The sequence below is a fragment of the Myxocyprinus asiaticus genome, chromosome 45 (genome assembly GCF_019703515.2).
Source record: "Myxocyprinus asiaticus isolate MX2 ecotype Aquarium Trade chromosome 45, UBuf_Myxa_2, whole genome shotgun sequence".
Classification (NCBI taxonomy): domain Eukaryota; kingdom Metazoa; phylum Chordata; class Actinopteri; order Cypriniformes; family Catostomidae; genus Myxocyprinus; species Myxocyprinus asiaticus.
The window spans coordinates 28781892-28800118 of record NC_059388.1 but is presented as its reverse complement, the minus strand read 5'-3'; the positions used below and the strand labels follow the sequence as shown (position 1 = coordinate 28800118).

Below are 18227 nucleotides of genomic sequence, written 5' to 3'. Positions count from 1 at the left end.
CAGATTACGCATCGGCACACCTTAACAATCAGCATGCTTTTTCTTGTGCACCAATATCAATACAGTCGGCAACATTATTTCCACACATTTAACATTTTTGCGCATGATGTTTCCCATGATTGTTGCTGTGTTAATACGTTTATGCTGCTGCAGATGCTTCTGAGTAAATACAGACGGCTCTCAATAAGCATTTGGTGAGTCATGTCCACATCAGAAACTTGCAGAATGGAGGACTGTTGAGAAATAGCAGTTATAAATTACAATACTACTATTAATGTCTAAAATATGAGAGAAAGTACTGCAAAGACTAAAGAGGGAAAAGGACTTGAAGTAGATCAGAGTCCAAATGATGAAATAAAAACCTTTCAAGTGTAAATAACTACTGTAAAATGTGTGGCTTATAGACATATGGGTGGCAGTGCGACACTTATTTTAACATACAGGCACTTTTTAAAAAAACATCTCGTACAAAGTGATTCACCAAAAATATATATAAAAAAACAAAGGATTAGCAAAAGAATAAAAAACACCCACAAATAAAAGTGTTGATAAAAGAGATAATATAAGGGTCACACTTTATTTTAGGTGGCATTAACTACTATGTACTAACATTATATACATACAAGACTATGTATTTACTGTGTAACTACATGTTGTTCTGCAAACTTCCCTCATTTGCTGCTACTGAGGTTGAGGTACGGGTAGGTTTAGGAGTAGGGTTAGGGTTAGGATTAGGGGTTAAAGTTAGGTTTTGGGGTAAAGGTTGGGTTAATGTTAGGGGTAAAGTTAACAGTGTAACTACAAATGTAATTAAATGCAAGTACTTTAAATGTAACCGCAATGCAACATCATGTACATAATAAGTACATTGTATTAAATGGTTAATTACATAGTAATTAAGGCCAGCTAATATAAAGTGGGTCCAAAAATAAAAATAAGAAATACACGTTAATACGGAAATATGCAAGTAAGCCTAGTTAAAGTCATTAATATACTACATGGTTGTCACATGAGCTCACTATTTCGTTTAATTTCTGCACGAGGTATCCAGTTATCATCTCAAAAATAAATATGGTTTATTTTCATTTCTGATCTAGTTTCGTGTCAAAGTGTATTATTCTTTGTCAGTCCAATCAAATGATGGGTTAAGAAAAATATTAAAATGTTGTTAAAATATTAAATGGTATGACCACATGTAGTTGACCACAAACTGCCTTCTGTTTGTCTTTTGTCCAACTCCACATTTAATTTAAAGAAACTAGCTGTTCAGATTCACTTCGATTAGTTAAGTGGAAATGTAGCGGTTCAGATAAGATAATAATGACTTATCACACTTAATTCTTCCAGTTGTGTCTTGCCTTTATGAATATGTATTCTATAAGTATTATTGTATTCTGAATACATTACTTTTTTATGTGAATACTTTACTAAATACATTTAAGAAAGAGTATTTAGTATTCAGCCCAGAATACTTTCTTAAAGTAATCCGCCCAACCCTGCGTACTATTTGGCTTTGATTTAAATTCTCGTAGAGACCAACCAACCAACAAACAGAATTTCCAATCTATACAATACAAGCAGAGGTGGATAAATATATAGATTTATCTAATCACACATGGATGCGCTAAAGAATGTACCATATATGCACTTACTGGCTGATGCTGGTAGTCTTAAAGAGACAGTAACGATTAAGTGTGTGTTCTACATATCAATGTAAATACTTGTAAATGCAACAGATTATGCAAGTAAACAATAAAAATATACGTGCAACATACTATATGCAATTTCAAGACATTATTTGATGGAACAGACTAAATTTGAACATTTTTCAAAAGCTAAAACATCACCAATTAGATGAAAAACTAATGATAAAACATAATTTGTCAAATTAATGTTTTCAAACTGTATCTAGAAGGGTTGCCTAGAAGGTTCATTTATAATTAAGAGCATAAGCTAAGAGAGGATTCCTTTTATATGTAAGCAAAATGGAAATTGTAACAGAAATGTACCCATATGAATCGATCTCGAATCGGACCCAGCCTAAATAATGTGCAAGCATAACATTTTAGCTAGTCTCCTATCCAACAATTAGTTTTAAGAAAGGAAATGTCAATTAATAAATTTGGTTACTCATTCCATATTTATTTATATGCATGTCAATAACCTGTAATAAGCTTTCCTTATATTCATGTTATCTCCTTTTAATCTACTGGCCTACTTGCGATCTAGACTTACATTAGAAGTGTATTACTATAAGTGCATTTGAAAATCATCTGGAATATTCCTTAAATTCTCATTCCCATTATATTGTTTAATCCATGATCAAGAGTGTCCATTTCATGTCGCCATCATCAGTATAATTTCAGTGTTTCTTTGAGTGCGTTTACTGTATCTGCATGTAGCCTAAATAGTGTAAATCTCTGCTCTCTAGGGACCAGATTACCGTCTGTATAAGAGTGAGCCGGAGCTTACAACAGTTGCAGAGGTTGATGAGAGTAACGGTGAGGACAAATCTGAACAGTCTGCAGAGAAAGAGCCACCCAGTGTTACCAAAGGTGCCATGACAAACGGCAGCACTTAAAACCACAGAAATAAACCCGATCTTGCTGTTAACTAATCTCTCTCTCTCTCTCTCTCTCTCTCTCTCTCTCTCTCTCTCTCTCTCTCTCTCTCTCTCTCTCTCTCTCTCTCTCTCTGACTTTTATTGTCAGGTATAGTTTACCCTGTTGGAGTGATCAGCCCGAGGACTAAATCACCCATGCCTGAATCGTCCACAATCGCCTCTTATGTAACCTTGAGGAAGAGCAAGAAGCCTGATCCCAGAACAGTATGTACATCATAGCTAAATCAATTGCATACTATCATACTACTGTTACTACTCCAGTATGCAGCATACTACAGCAAGAACAGCCTACTACATTTGCCAACATGTATAGTATACAACAAAACACACTGTGTGAGATATCGTATATCATAATGCAATGTGCTCAACTTGACCTTCCATTTCCACTGTAACAAAAAAAATGGAAGTGATATCAGCCATAATTTTCAACTTTCTATTAATCTTTTTCTTGACTTGTTTGATAAGGCTACCAAAAGATAACACATTTTTACACCAAATTTGATTAAGAATGCAAAATAACCATATTTATGTTTGAGATAACTGAACACCACTTTGCAATAAAAATGCAAAAAAGTGAGGTCATGGTACAATGTAGCATACTAGACTATTTTGAATGTTTTATTGTTGCATACTGTTTCACATACTATTTTTAAAAGTATATACTGGGCAGTATGCATGTTTTTTTGTTTGTTTTAATAGGATGTGGAAAAAGGATGCATTATGCAATCATGCATGCTATATTGTTAAGTTTCTGTGGATTTAAAGTGTGTTTTGGGATTCTGATCAGATAATGAGTCAAGAAAAAGATGCTAAAAATTGCGGTTGATATTACTGTAAATTTAAAATACACATGCTGTGCACTATATGCATATACTTCATACTTTCTTTATAAACAGTTGGTAATATTCCAAACATACTCAAAGTCTCTAAAGGCAACCCAAAGGGGTGTGAGTATGTATATTTGTTTTAATGTATATTATATGTATTTAGTCTCACCAGCCTGACCGTCCACGCAGTGCTGTGGATCATGTGAGCAGTGCCATAGAGGTCGGCCGAACGCGCATGAGCGTTGAGGAGCAAATGGAGCGAATCAGACGGCACCAGCAGGGGGCGCTACGTGAGCGGCGGAGAGAGGACGGCTCGCTGTCTCGTAGTCTCTCCTTCACTAAAGACAACCCGTACTACACCCTACAGGTACTAGCATCAGTGGCGTGAGTTTGGGGTGGGACTGTCTGGACCAATGGAAGATGGAGGGATTGTTTGGGGAAAACTGTTTGGAGACAGTCAATACGGTCATGGAAAACCTTGAAATATCAGGGAATTTTAAAGTTGCAGTTTCCAGGCCTGAAAAGGTCATAGAAATTGATAAAAACGTAGTCATGGAAATTTTTGCATAAAATCTAAATTTTTCTAGTTTTCACTGCTCTAAAAATATCTCATTAGATAGGTGCTCTTGTGTAAACGAAAACTTGCTCGTAAGCCATAGTGATGTTCGATTTGTGAGTGAATCATTCTTTTGCCTCAGTTCTTGTCATTCATTAGGTCAAAATCGTTCACAAATCAGTCTACAGTAAATGATTCAATAGCAAGTCGGGTCTGAATCAAAACAAATTGTAGAAATCTGTATCCAGTAATCACAAACATTTATTTTAACATTTACATTTATTCATTTAGCAGTTGCTTTTATCCAAATCGATTTAGAAATTAAGAAACCAACAGAAGCGATTCCTTCTCAGGAGGCAGTAATACAAGCATTGCACTAATACAAAGTTGAGAGGAAGGTGAGAGAAGAATAGATTGATAATTTATTTTTTTTATTTTTTTTTTAGAAGAAAAACATTGCATTGGTAGGATTTGGTCAAGTGCTCACGAAAGAGATTCATCATTAGATGTTTCTTGAAGGTGGCTAGAGAATTAGCTGCTCGGTTGGGCTTTGGCAGGTCGTTCCACCAGTGAGGAACCGTTGAAGTGAAAGTCTGGTAAAGTGATTCTGTGCCTCTGTGAGATGGCACCACGAGACACCGCTCACCCGCTGATCATAAGCTGACCATTGTCAACCAGTGAAGATCGATGAAGAGAGGCATAACATGCCCTCTTGTGCTTGTTGAAGACCAATTGTGCCGCCACGTTCTGGATCAACGGCAGAGGATTGACTGTACATGCAGAAAGTCCTGCCAGAATAGCATTGCAGTAGTCCAGTCTAGATATAACAAGAGCCTGGATAAGGAGTTGTGTAGCATGCTCAAGTAGGAAAGGTCTGAAACCCAATAAATCAACAAGCAGTACATTTTCCTCCCTTTTACTGGCAACTTTTTGCCCTGAGTAGCTGTGACTTGGAATCCATTGCTGTCACATTGTGCTTCAAAGCCCCGCCCACAGTGAAATCCCATTGGTCCAAACTCCCACTTCACATAGCTGTATATTAAACATTAGAAATATTCTAACTGGCTGTGATTTTGTTGCTTTGCACAGCATTTCATGTTCACTGCATCAGCTCGGGCTTAGAAATGCTCGAGCTGGCTGCCTCATAGCAGCACTGTTCGAGGAAGCACAGGATATGAATTACGCATGAACCTAACAGTGATTCTCCAGAACTGGTGCCCACTGGCCATTTCCTCCCATGACTTGTGTTGGTGGAAAAGTCATCCGTGTCTCATTGCCCTTAGCTTCAACCTATACCCATCTACACATCTGGTCCTGAGGGCTTTTAATTAATAAACCTGCTCTGCCATCATAAGTTTCTTGAGACGGCTCAGTAATTTAAAGCCACTGTAAGTCTGTGGATGAATTGTGCCCCTAATTATTCCCTACAGTAATGCACTTTGCAGTTTGCTGCTTGACTGGCTTCCTGCCAGCCTTCAAAAATGGGCTTCTGTGAAAATATTTTACAGCAACCAGAGTCTGTTTTATGGAGCCAAATTATGTATTTGGACTGGGCATTGTAACTGAACAAAATGACATATATATTTTTATGGCCTTTTCACAATATTTGATGTATATCTCAATATTTATGTAATTGCAGAAGAGTCAGTTTGAACTAAACAGAAATTGTTGCCTGGTAGATCAAAATGTGCAATGCAAGAAATCCTGTACTACTTGTATCAGATAAGGCATGTTTCCCACACTGTTTTTCACTAAATTAACTGAAGCAAGAATGATATTTAATCATATTTATTTAAAAAATATATAACAATTTAAACTAATAAATAGCAATATTTATTAATGCCCATTGCAAAAAAACTGACTCACAGAAATGAATAAAATTTCCCATCTTGGTCAGTATTTTTGTGACTATTTTATCTAGTGTAAAACTAGCCCATCACAGCCATTAAGAGCATTGTATTATTCAAAATGCTGCTTATATGTATTTTGCTTGCATAATCATAGCAAATATATTGTAAATGGGTGTTTCTTTACTTTGGGCACTTTCTTGTGCCAGGGGTTGATTTATACTAAAACAGATTTCATCTTTTTTTTTTTTTTACTTCAAGGTCTAATTTAAACAAAGTTGGAAACGTATTACCAGGCCTTCGTGATTTATTGTTGTTGCTTTTTAAAGGCCTTTTATGTACAGATTTGACTGTTTTAGCCTTGACCCAGACCTTCAATATTAAACTATGAAAATCATTATTAAAATACAAATTATTTCATGTTTAAAACTATTAAAATCTAAACAAAGAGAGAAATAAGGAAACCATTTCAATATGTATTGTGGGCTGTCGATTAAACGTGTTAATTTAGTGCGATGAATTATATTTAAAATAAAGTGTTGAATAAATTTACGCAATTATTCATGCACCCGACCTGCATGTAAATTCAGTAATAAGAAATGTTCCTACCATAGGAGCAATTTAAGCTTGATGTACCACCTTGATGTTTTTGTGAATTTGTGGCAGTAGGGGGCAGTCAGTGCCACTCCAACTGTACAGGCAACACCCCTCATCAAACAAGCCCATTGTATAAAGGTGCCTGGAATTGTTCCTGGTAGAAACAGCTCAAGGCACATTTCTCCCATCGCGGTCAAACAAACATGAGCTGGCAGTGCAGCCTTCCATAGCTGGACCGTGTAAAACAGAATGCAGGGATCTCAAGACGTTTTTCAAAGTTTTAAACAACGTTTAACTTGATTCAGTGTTCTAAAACATATGAGGATTCTGCAAGCACACTTAAAAGCATCCAAAAATTAAAAAATAGTGCAGAGGGAAGTAGGCCGATAATAGGGTTCTGTTCAATTATATGGAAATAAATCAAACTATAAAAGCTTATATTGTCTGCTGCCACAATACACCGACCAGCCACAACATTAAATAATATCATGTAGGTCCCCCTCGTGCCGCCAAAACAGCCCTGACCCGTCGAGGCATGGACTCCACAAGATCTCTGAAGGTGTCCTGTGGTATCTGGCACCAAGACGTTAGCAGCAGATCCTTTAAGTCCTGTAAGTTGCAAGGTGGAGCCTCCATGGATCGGACTTGTTGGTCCAGCACATCCCATAGATTCTCAATCAGATTGAGATCTGGGGAATTTGGAGGCCAAGTCAACACCTTGAACTCTTCATTATGTTCCTCTAACCATTCCTGAACAATTTTTGCAGTGTGGCAGGGTACATTATCCTGCTGAAAGAGGCCACTCCCATCAGGGAATACTGTTGCCATGAAGGGGTGTACGTGGTCTGCAACTATCTTTAGGTAGGTGGTACGTCTCAAAGTAACATCCACATGAATGCCAGCACCCAAGGTTTCTCAGCAGAATGTTACCCAGAGCATCACACTGCCTCCGCCGGCCTGCCTTCTTCCTATAGTGCATCCTGCTTCCATCTCTTCCCCAGGTAAAGGACGCACACGCACCTGGCCATCCACGTGATCTAAAAGAAAACGTGATTCATCAGACCAGGCCACCTTCTTCCATTGCTCCGTGGTCCAGTTCTAATGCTCACGTGCCCATTGTAGGCGCTTTCGACGGTGGGGTCAACATGGGAACATAGCCCCATACGCAGCAAGCTGCGATGCAGTGTGTGTTCTTACACCTTTCTATCATTGCCAGCATTACGTTTTTCAGCACTTTGAGCTACAGTAGCTCTTCTGTGGAATCAGACTAGACGGGCTTGCCTTCGCTCCCTACATGCATCAGTGAGTCTTGGGTGCCCATGAACCTGTTGCCGGTTCACCGGTTGTCCTTCCTTGGGCCACTTTTGTAGGTTGCTGTTTTGGAGGTGCTCTGACCCAGTCGTCAAGCCATCACAATTTGGCCCTTGTCAAAGTCGCTCAGATCCTTACGCTTGCCCATTTTTCCTGCTTCCAACACATGAAATTCAAGAACTGACTGTTCACTTGCTGCCTAATATATCCCACCCCTTGACAGGTGCCATTGTAACGAGATAATAAATGTTATTCACTTCACCTGTCAGTGGTTTTCATGTTGTGGCTGATCGGTGTAGGTAGATATGATGTAATTTATTTGAATTATCTGCATTATAATATTTATTATATTTATAAGTATTTTAATTTTTATATGCTAAATACTTTTTATTTAAGGGCCTTTCTCAGAAAATACTGATATGCGATTAATTTAATTAATTCACTGGCACGTCGTGTAATTAATTTGATTAAAAAAAATTATCGATTAAAGTGAAGATTATTTCTATACATTTTTCAAAAATTGAAAAATGACTGTCCCACAGTTGTGGTGTCATTTCCACCACACCAAACAATTTTGCCCCAGTATAGTTTTTTTTTCAAAGGTTCGCATACTTGTTAAACAAGTGGACAAAAGTGTCAGTGAAGAGTATGTTTGAAATAAAATATGAAGAAAACAAAGAAAAATCAAGGTAAATATCACTCGTGAGCAGAATATTTTTATTGGGTGTTATTTGCAATCAAGCTGTAATTCTTTCAAATTACAGTATGCAAAAAGTGTGAAAACATTATTTATATGTGTATTTAGGATACATAAAATGTTAGCCATGAAATTAGCCTTACAAAGAAGTCAAATGTTTTATTTCTTAAACATTAAAGTGTAATTTCAATCAGCATAATTTCCAGCACAGAATTCAATTAAACACAATACAGAATTTGAGATGTGCTGGAAATGACGCTGTGGTGGATTATCACGACTATCAGAAAATGTGACTAAAATCTCCAGCGATGCATGTACGTACACTGTTGGACATTGTTAGTAGACAAATATAAAAACATATTGAGTGTATAAAAATTGTTTCAACAACACTTTACTTTCTAGAAGTCCACAGTGTTAAAAGTGTCCATAGTTAAAAAAATAAATAAAAAAATAAACGCCCTTATATTGGTTCTATCGTCCAGCATTATTCTGTTGCTATTGATGCTGTGTGCTCTGTGTGTTTTAACGGCGAGTGTTTGTTCCAATAGGCACGCAAGAAGAGCCCTGTGATCTCGCCAGACGAACAGGACAACCGTAGGGACCCGTCGCCAGGGGAACGAGAGCTGTTGACAAAGTCGACTGATACAGAACAGAACTGCAAAGATACTGAAGATGTGGAACATGGGAATGACAACCTGGAGAAAGAGGTAACAACAAAAACTAGGTCATTAAAGTTGTGAATACAAACATCTGGAAAAATCCTGGCCTGAAAGATTACCAAGTTTTAAAACCTTGAGGTTTGAACGTTTCACAGACCTTAGAGTAAGACAGAAACAAACTCTGTTCCAAAGCCTAGTGAACTGTGTATTTTCACCCAGAACACCTTTACAACCACCCACAACACCCTAGCATAATGGCAGCAGGTTTTCCACAGCCAAAAGCTGCTCACATTTTCTTCCTCTCTTCTCTCTGCACAGGAGAAACAGTCAGTCTCTCGAACAGACTCCATCAAAGAGGCTCTTTTTAAGAGTATTGGTCCCAAACCAATACTGAACAAGGAGGAAATGGACCCTAAACGCCCGACTCCCATGGAATACCGCAGAACTCTTGCCACTCAAAACAGGTACAGTTCTTCCTAATGCATTATGATGTATACCTGAATGTTTGCGGCCTATCTCATTTTATAACACAAGTGTCTACCGCTCTCTGCGGCATGTTTTAGCTTGCAGACGGCTGTCATGGTCCGTGTGGGCACAGAGGAAGATGAAGAGGAGGATGAGGAAGATGAGAAGCCCTCTAGTAAAGAGCAGGACGTCTCTTATGAGCTGACCAACAGCAAACACAACACACTGATGTCAGGTGAGCTGATGAGCTCCACTGAACTCGAAACTCCAAAATCACTTCGTATTGGAAGGAAAGTGTGTTCAATGAACCTTCTCCACCCCCAAACCTTCTCCTGCTTCCTTTGTGCACCTGATGCTTGTACCACTAACATCTTACTTAACCCATTGTAGTGTATTTGTGTGTTAAATGCAGCCTCTAAAATTAACTATTTTTTTCCATACCTGCCAATGACAGTCAGTTGAGGAAAATGTACTTTATGCAGGCAATGAAACTGGGTTTTACATTATTTTCTTTAAAAAAGATTTTTGTTCCCATGATAATGTCATTATTTGGCTTTTTCTGCCTTGTACAAATGCACAAAACATATACGAGACAGTTTCTTGTATATTTTAGTATATTTCTAAATTGTCATTTTATTCTTCATATTTAATTTCGGTGGAGATGGCAGAAATTTTAACAAATCTAAAAATTTGGGGCCTGGGTAGCTCAGTGGTAAAAGACACTGGCTACCACCCCTGAAGTTCGCTAGTTCGAAACCCAGGGCATGCTGAGTGACTCCAGCCAGGTCTCCTAAGCAACCAAATTGGCCCGGTTGCTAAGGAGTGTAGAGTCACATGGGGTAACCTCCTCGTGGTCACTATAATGTGGTTTGTTCTCGGTGGGGCGCGTGGTGAGTTGAGCACAGATGCCGCGGTGGATGGCGTGAAGCCTCCACACACGCTATGTCTCCGTGGCAACGCGCTCAACAAGCCACATGATAAGATGCGCGGGTTGACGGTCTCAGACGCGGAGGCAACTGGGATTCGTCCTCCGCCACCCGGATTGAGGCGAATCACTACGCGACCACGAGGACTTAAAAGCACATTGGGAACTGAGCATTCTAAATTGGGGGAAAAAAAAACAAATCCAGAAATTCGGATTTCCTAGATATACTTTTTATGGCAAGTTTTCCATTGAAGTAAAAGATGTTTGAAGACACTCAATAGTCATTTATCTTTTTCAAAGTGTTTTTATGTAATTTATTTACACTGTTGTCAGTGAGGGACTATTATTCTAATTTTTTTTTCTCATTTTCACTTTATTAGGGGTTCGAGCATGAAGTGCTGAAACCTTGTTGTAATTGTCAGTTTATTATTATTATTATTATTATTATTCTGCCCTAAAACTGATTGTTCAGACCAAACCGTAAGGCCCAGAGACATGAAACTGTGGGAAATGGTAGGATTCCTGCTGGCTAAACATGTGCATGGACTCGCCCAGATTGGCCAATGGGGGTGCTGTAACAAAGGCAAACCTGTTTTAGACCATAACTCCTGAACCGTAATGTCACAGACTCAAGTGCCTTATATCATTGGAATCCTTGACGAACAAAACGGATATATCCGATTTCATTTCCACCATTTTGGATTTTTAGCAAAACCTACTTTTTCGAACTAGTCCTTGGTTGTTCACCCAATTGGAACCAAACCAGTGCAGAAAGATACTCTGGTGTCCCAATATCAATCATTATCCCAAAAAGTTTGAACTTTCGATTCATCGTCGCAATGGTATGCCAAAACGTAAGAAGTGAGCATGGCCACTTTTAGTTAAATGGTTATTACTGTTGAGATCTCACAGAATGAGATATGTTTACCAAATTTGGAACACTTGTTTAGAGAGTCAATCTGAGGACACATGAAAATAACTGCATGTCTCGGCCTCTTGGTGGCGCTATACCAATGACAAACCTAAAAATAGTTCTAACTAAGGAACCGTTGGTCCGATCGACTTTAAATTTTGCATGCAGTGTCTTTGTCCGATGTGTCATCAAACAGTTGCATATCTTGAAAACCATGGCTGCCATCGACCAATCAACTTTCAGTAGCTATTAGACAAGGTTAACAAAGGCCAATCTGAACAAAACGTGGTGGGCCTATTTGACTCTTGGCCCAAGTGGTCTGATTTTCAAGAATTTGCTATTGTGTTTTACATGTGTGGGTTTGGAAAATGATGGCTATTTATCTTGTTTTAGGTGCTATGTAATACTTAATATCTTTTACATATGTAGGTAAAAGAATATTCCGGATTCAATACAAGTTAAGCACAATCGACATCATTTGTGGCATAATGTTAATTACCACAAAAAATTCATTTCGACTCGTCCCTCCTTTTCTTAAAAAAAAAAAAAAAAAAGCAAATATCGAGGTAACAGTGAGGCACTTACAATGGAAGTCAATGGGGCCAATTTTTGGAGGGTTTAACGGCAGAAATGTGAAGCTTATAATTTTATAAAAGCACTTACATTAATTCTTTTGCTAAAAGTCAAGTATTATTTGAGTTGTAAAGTTATTTAAATACATTTTTACAGTCATTTTAGGGTTTTAGGGTTTGTTGACATTACATCGTTATGCAACAAAGTTGTAAAATTGGCTATAACTTTACACAGAAAAGGTTAGTAAGCATTTTTATCACACTAAAATTGTGTTAACACGAATATTGTTTGTCTTGTGGCAAAAAGTTTGAAATAGTATTTTAACGTTTACAGATTGGTCCCCATTAACTTCCATTGTAAATGCCTCACTTTAACCCATTTACACGAACTGTCTGGAAGAACAACTTCTGATTCACTTATGTGATTTGGTTTTCCCAGCACTACACTAGAGAGCGGACAGTTTAGTTGAGCGTTAGTTTGATTTCTCCCGTGGCTCCATTGCCGTGTTTGCAATACAATGTGTCAAAAATAATGTTTTGTGACACTACAGACTTACTTGTTGTAAAATGAAGCTTGTTACTGTTAAAGCTACACTATTGTGAAAAAAGCGAAGCTACTGAAAAGTTAGCACTGACGCTACTTTTAGTTAGTTACTCCCAAACACTATTGCAGACCTGCTGTTTTAGTAACGTTATTTACGTGCCCAAGCCAAAGGCAAGTGTTAATTTTGGGTCCCTTGTTGAACGTGTCTGTTTGATTAACCCTGTCTGTTTGTCTGTTTGTTTGCGGGCATGCGGTGTGACTCTTGCAGTGAACAGTCTGTCGACTCCGCCCCATTCTCCAAGCTCCTCCTCCTCTCCCCCTCCTCCACCCTCCCCCCCACAGCTGACGGATGGATCGCACTTCATGTGTGTGTGACCGAAGAGACGGAAGAGTAAGATACTCCTCACATCAGAATAAACCTGCCTCATAATCAAACACAATAAACTGCCACTGTGCTAATTAAATGTTGGCTGATTTATCCAGACAAAAAGCAGCAATGATTTACTGCAGACCTTGCGTTTTAGCTAGACTACCAAAATAATATATATATATATATATATATATTCATCTTTATCATTCGACAGTTAATATTCTGTCATTTATATTTCACTTTGCACATTTGCCTTTAAATTCAATGGGGTTTTTTTCCTTGTTTGTTTGTTTGTTTGTTTCACTGTACATAAAAAAATATTGCTCATAAAAATCAGTCTGGGCATTTTATTCCAACTTGTGCAAGAAGTACTTTTTCCAGATTGACACCAATGCTCAGCATGTTTAGTGCATCTTAAATATAAGTGTGTGTGAATGCAGTAATCTGTCGCTTCTCCAACAAAACTGAAGGATCCTCACAAATGAAGCCGTAATTAGCCTCCCATCATGGTTTCATTAGCTTCATAGAGTCCCAGCAACAATAAACAGTCCCTAATTAATGATGTAATTAAGAGCAAATCTTCTCAACACCAATAGTTCTATATGAGGCATGAGTGTCATACAGTGTCAAGAAAAAGTATGTGAACCCTATAGAATTAGCTGTTTTTCTGCATTAATTGGTCATAAAATGTGATCTCATCTTCATCAAAGTCACAAGTATAGACAAGCAATGATGTGCTTAAGCTAACAACACACAAACAATTATAATATTTCATGTCTTCATTGAACAAATCTCATTAATCATTCAGAGTTTAGTGGAAAAAGTAAGTGAACCCTTAGGCTAATGATGTCAACAAAATCTAATTAGAGTCAGGTGTTGGCAAACGTGGCATCCAGTTAATGAAACGAGATTGGAGGTGTGAGTTAGACTACTTTAACTTATAAAAAGCACTCAAACATTTTGAGTTCGCTATTCACTAAAAGCATCTGCTGAAATGGACCATGCCTCTCAAAAAAAGAGATCTCAGAAGACTTACGATCAATAATTGTTGCTTTGCATAAAGCTGGAAAGGGTTACAAAGTTATCCCCAAGAGCTTAGATATTCATCTGTCCACAGTTAGACAAACTGTCTCTAAATGGAGTCAATTTAGTACTATGGCTACTCTCCCTAGAAGTGGCCATCAAGCAAAGATGACCCAAAGGGCACTACGCAGAATGCTCAATGAGGTATTAAAATAAACATATAGTGACAGTTAAAGACTTGAAGGAATCATTGTAACTGGTTAACATCTCTGTTCATGAGTCTACTATACAGAAAACATTAAACAGGCATGGTGTTCTTGGCAGGACACCACGAAGGAAGCTGCTGCTTTCCAACAAAATCACTGCTGCTCTCCTGAAGTTTGCCAAAGACCACCTTGACACTCCACAGCGCTACTGGGAAAATGTGGACTAATGAAACTAATGTTGAATTGTTTGGGAAGAACACGCAGCACTGTGTATGGCATAAAAAGAGCACTGCTTACCAACATGAAAACATCATCCCAACGGTGAAGTACAGTGGAGGAAGTATCATGATTTGGGACTGCTTTGCTGCTTCGGGGCCTGGACCGCTTGCAATCATCGAGTTTATCAAGATATCATCCTACAGGAAATGTCAGGGTGGCTGTGTGCCAACTGAAGCTCAGTAGAAGTTGAGTGATGCAGCAGGACAATGACCCTAAACATCGAAGTAAATCCACTACAAAATGGCTTAAAAAAGTGAAGTGGCCCAGACAGAGCCCAGACCTTATCCCAATTGAGATGTTGTGGAATGACGTCAAGAGAGCCGATCACACCAGACATCCTGAGAATATGGATGAATTGAAGCAGTTCTGTAGGAAGAATGGTCCAAAATGCTTTCTGAACGTTGTGCAGGTCTAATCCGCATCTACCGGAATGCTTGGTTGAGGTTGTTGCTGCCAAAGGAGGATCGAACAGTTATTAAATACAAGGGTTCACTTACATTTTCCACAGCACTGAGAATGTTTAATGGGATGTGTTCAATAAAGACATGAAAGATTACAATTGTTTGTGTGTTGTTAACTTAATCACATTGTGGTTTGTCTATACTTGTGACTTTGATGAAGACGAGATCACATTTTATGACCAAATAATGCAGAAAAACAGCTAATTTTATAGGGTTCACATACTTTTTCTTGTCACTGTCTATAGTGCAGTTTACTGGCTCACTTTAAAATGCTCTGTATCCACTTTAAAAAAAAAAAAAAAACATGTTTTCTGGTTGCCAAACGTTAGTGGAACATGTTCAAAGTTGATGTGCTGAACTGTTGAGGGGAACTGAAATCATACATCCACTAAAAAGCAAAAGTCACTGTTTGTTTGTTTTTTTTTTTCCTGAGAAAAGCTCAAGCAGAAATTGTTTACACGTGCCACTTTAATATTTATTTACGCAATAACTAAAGTGCGACTTAAATGTGTCCAAATATTATACTGTATTTGACCCATGTATGCATAAATTCTTTTCATAAAGGCTTATTAGAGATTTCATACTGGTGTAAAATCTGTTTGTTTGTTTTTTCCCCACAGTTCCTCCACTGTCTTCGATAAACAGCACCATTTGAAGGGACGTTCCATCGGTTAGCCAAAAACATCCCGTCTTAAACCAGACAGGAAGTACCACCTACTTCTGTATCATCTGACCAACACAGACGCCAACGTCCAGGCCTTAGTTCAACCACGCTCCCATTTGCCAACCGCCGTGAGAGAATCCAAGGGAAAATGATGCGTTTATAGTGATTATTATTTATACTCCTACATATTTTGGTTTTATGAGTCACATTTTAGATTACAGAGTTTTATTCTGTTTGAGTTTAGTGTGTTTGGGTAATGAGGGGGTTTAGGTGCTATTGGATGTACATTCGCGTATATACAAACACACTAATAACATGCCACGCTCATTTTATTCAAATTATCAAGAGTTGTGTTCATCGTTTGCTTGTTTTATATCAGTTTTAATTGATCGCTCCCAGTTTTCCCCATTGTTGGTTGACACACGATTTTTAGTACTCATCTTTTGCACTGTACAACATAATTGTTTCTTTTTTACTCTGTTTATATCAGATGATTTGTGTATAAATGATGTACAACAGACAATTTCAATAAGGTGCCGCTGTACTGCTGTCGACAAACAGGATTCTACTTTTATGGATTTGTAAATGATCTGTATGTTGGATAGTCTGCAATACCCACCACACTGTTTCCCGACACACTCATGAATGTTCCAGCTTACGTTTTATTTTTCTATGGCTGAGATATATTTAAATAGAGAGATGAGTACAGAGTATTAATGTTTTAAGAAGAGTATTACAGAGATATGCTTTGGTATGCAGCGCTCGAACGCTTTTGAGCATAGTGGAGAATAGCACATGAGAAGTTAGTGTTTTTAAAAAAAAAAGTTTAAAAAAAAAGAAGCAATAAGCAGGGTTTTGGTGTTTAACTTTTTATGTATAAACTGTAAAGTTCATTATGTATATAATGTACACCATACAATCAGCAGAGCAGAGAACCATAAGATATGTATCAGAGTCAATATGCAAATGTTCATATTTCATCTGTTTTATATCATGTGTAATAAATGTTGACATTCTTAAATTTGGTGCCTTTTTGACCCAAATAATTATTTTAATACATACCGGCTTGTACCACACAAGCTATGCCACTGGTTTATGGTGTTATGTCATCATGGCAACAAAGTTGTAAAACTGGATGTAACTTTATTATAATATTTAATATTTCAGGTTCAATACAAGTTAAGCTCAGTCGACAGCATTTGTGGCATAATATTGATAACCACAAAATTCATTTCAACCCTCCTTTTCTTTAACCTCCTGAGACCCCGCGTCCACATGTGTGGACTATATGTTTTGACTTCTATAGGCTATGCATAATTAAAATTAATTTTAACCAACTGATTTTAACTCAGTTCAGGACACTCTCTGCTGTCAGTAAAGGGTTAAACTTTCGATGTACACTTACCAGTCATGCGACCGAACAACATGGCGCTGATCACAGCCGAGTTTGTCTTTGGTAGACAGCAACAAAACTACATATGGTAAGAAATCTTATTAAGTTTTTACATTGAATCCTGTTTGAGTCAAAAGATTAGAGCCCCATTACTTTTATGCCATTTTTAAAATTTCATCGATTTATCGCGAAACGGCACGCTGTTAAACACAATCGCCACGTATGTGGACTATAGGCTCGTTTTCCTTAAAATATCATTTATTCACTTTGCATTATCACATTGTGAATCAATGGGTTCATCCAAAAGGTGAAAAATGTTGCAAAGCAAGTCATTTTGAACCATTGGTTAGTCATCAGTCCACCAAGCTGAATGAAACAAACCATGAACACTGGAAACTGTCAAACTACCTCATGTTGGGGAGAGCACAATTATCCAGCCACACTAATTAGAGGACAGTAACGCCAGCTGTCCAACCGTCCACAGATAGTCATTTGATTCTTGTGCTTAATTAGAATTTCAATCACTGTTGTGGACTGTGTGTCCGTTGATTATACTGTATAATCCCAGAAGCTCTTTTTAAGACAGTATAAAACCCTATAAGCATGAAACAGGTGCCATCTAGCGGTGCTTTCCCGCAAGGACATTTAAAAGGCGTTTTCAAGGCAAGTCAGTCCACTCGGCGACCATTTTGGGAACGCTATATAAGTGGCATAATAAGTACAGCTCCTATCTGCTTAAATGGGGAAAGACCGACATCTCCAAAACGGTTGGTCAAGATTACGATCAAAGGACATATTTTAAATCAGCAGTAAAATCTGGCAACAATGGTATCATAATTTGTGCTGCTTTAGCTCAGATTACGCTAAATCATGCTGTTTTTAAGGCTAGTTTATCTTATGCACATGTGCGTTCTCGAGTTAACTGACATTTTAATACATGTACGCCGTCTCGGCTAAATAATCTCTGTTTAAACTGACTCACTTTTTTTGTTTACTTGGATCTAAATTCATGTGATAATGTAACAACACTGGTTGAGTTTGGAAACCCCCCACCTAAGAAATATGTGTAAAGATTAGGTTGAACGTTTCAAACACAACAATCAGACCGGAATTATAGAAAAAGTACCAGTAAAACATGCTTTTATGAAACCACCTGCACGAAACCCGAAACTTGCACTTTCACTGCAGTTTCTGCATATCAGGCAAGTAATTAATGCTAATGTAAAAATATATATACCGGTACATGACACTACAAGTTATGAGAATACCTCACATATGTTCTGTTATTATACAAT

General features: G+C 37.8%; 1 protein-coding gene across 23 annotated transcripts in view; it reads left to right on the top strand.

Annotated features, from left to right (window-relative positions):
- LOC127435273 (pleckstrin homology domain-containing family A member 5-like) overlaps positions 1–16560 on the top strand; it is a 207633-nt gene extending 191073 nt beyond the window's left edge. For 21 of the 23 annotated variants that reach the window (XM_051688606.1, XM_051688601.1, XM_051688605.1 and 18 more), the window contains 8 exons: positions 2432–2555; positions 2712–2827; positions 3614–3817; positions 9007–9165; positions 9436–9581; positions 9681–9817; positions 12805–12927; positions 15496–16560. In XM_051688606.1, coding sequence (XP_051544566.1) covers positions 2432–2555; positions 2712–2827; positions 3614–3817; positions 9007–9165; positions 9436–9581; positions 9681–9817; positions 12805–12911 — 993 coding nt within the window. In that variant the 3' untranslated portion in view covers positions 12912–12927; positions 15496–16560. Of the gene's footprint in view, positions 1–2431; positions 2556–2711; positions 2828–3613; positions 3818–9006; positions 9166–9435; positions 9582–9680; positions 9818–12804; positions 12928–15495 lie in introns of those variants that run through there. The other 2 variants (XM_051688585.1, XM_051688604.1) reach the window with 2 other exon arrangements.
- The last annotated feature ends 1667 nt before the right edge of the window (positions 16561–18227 follow it).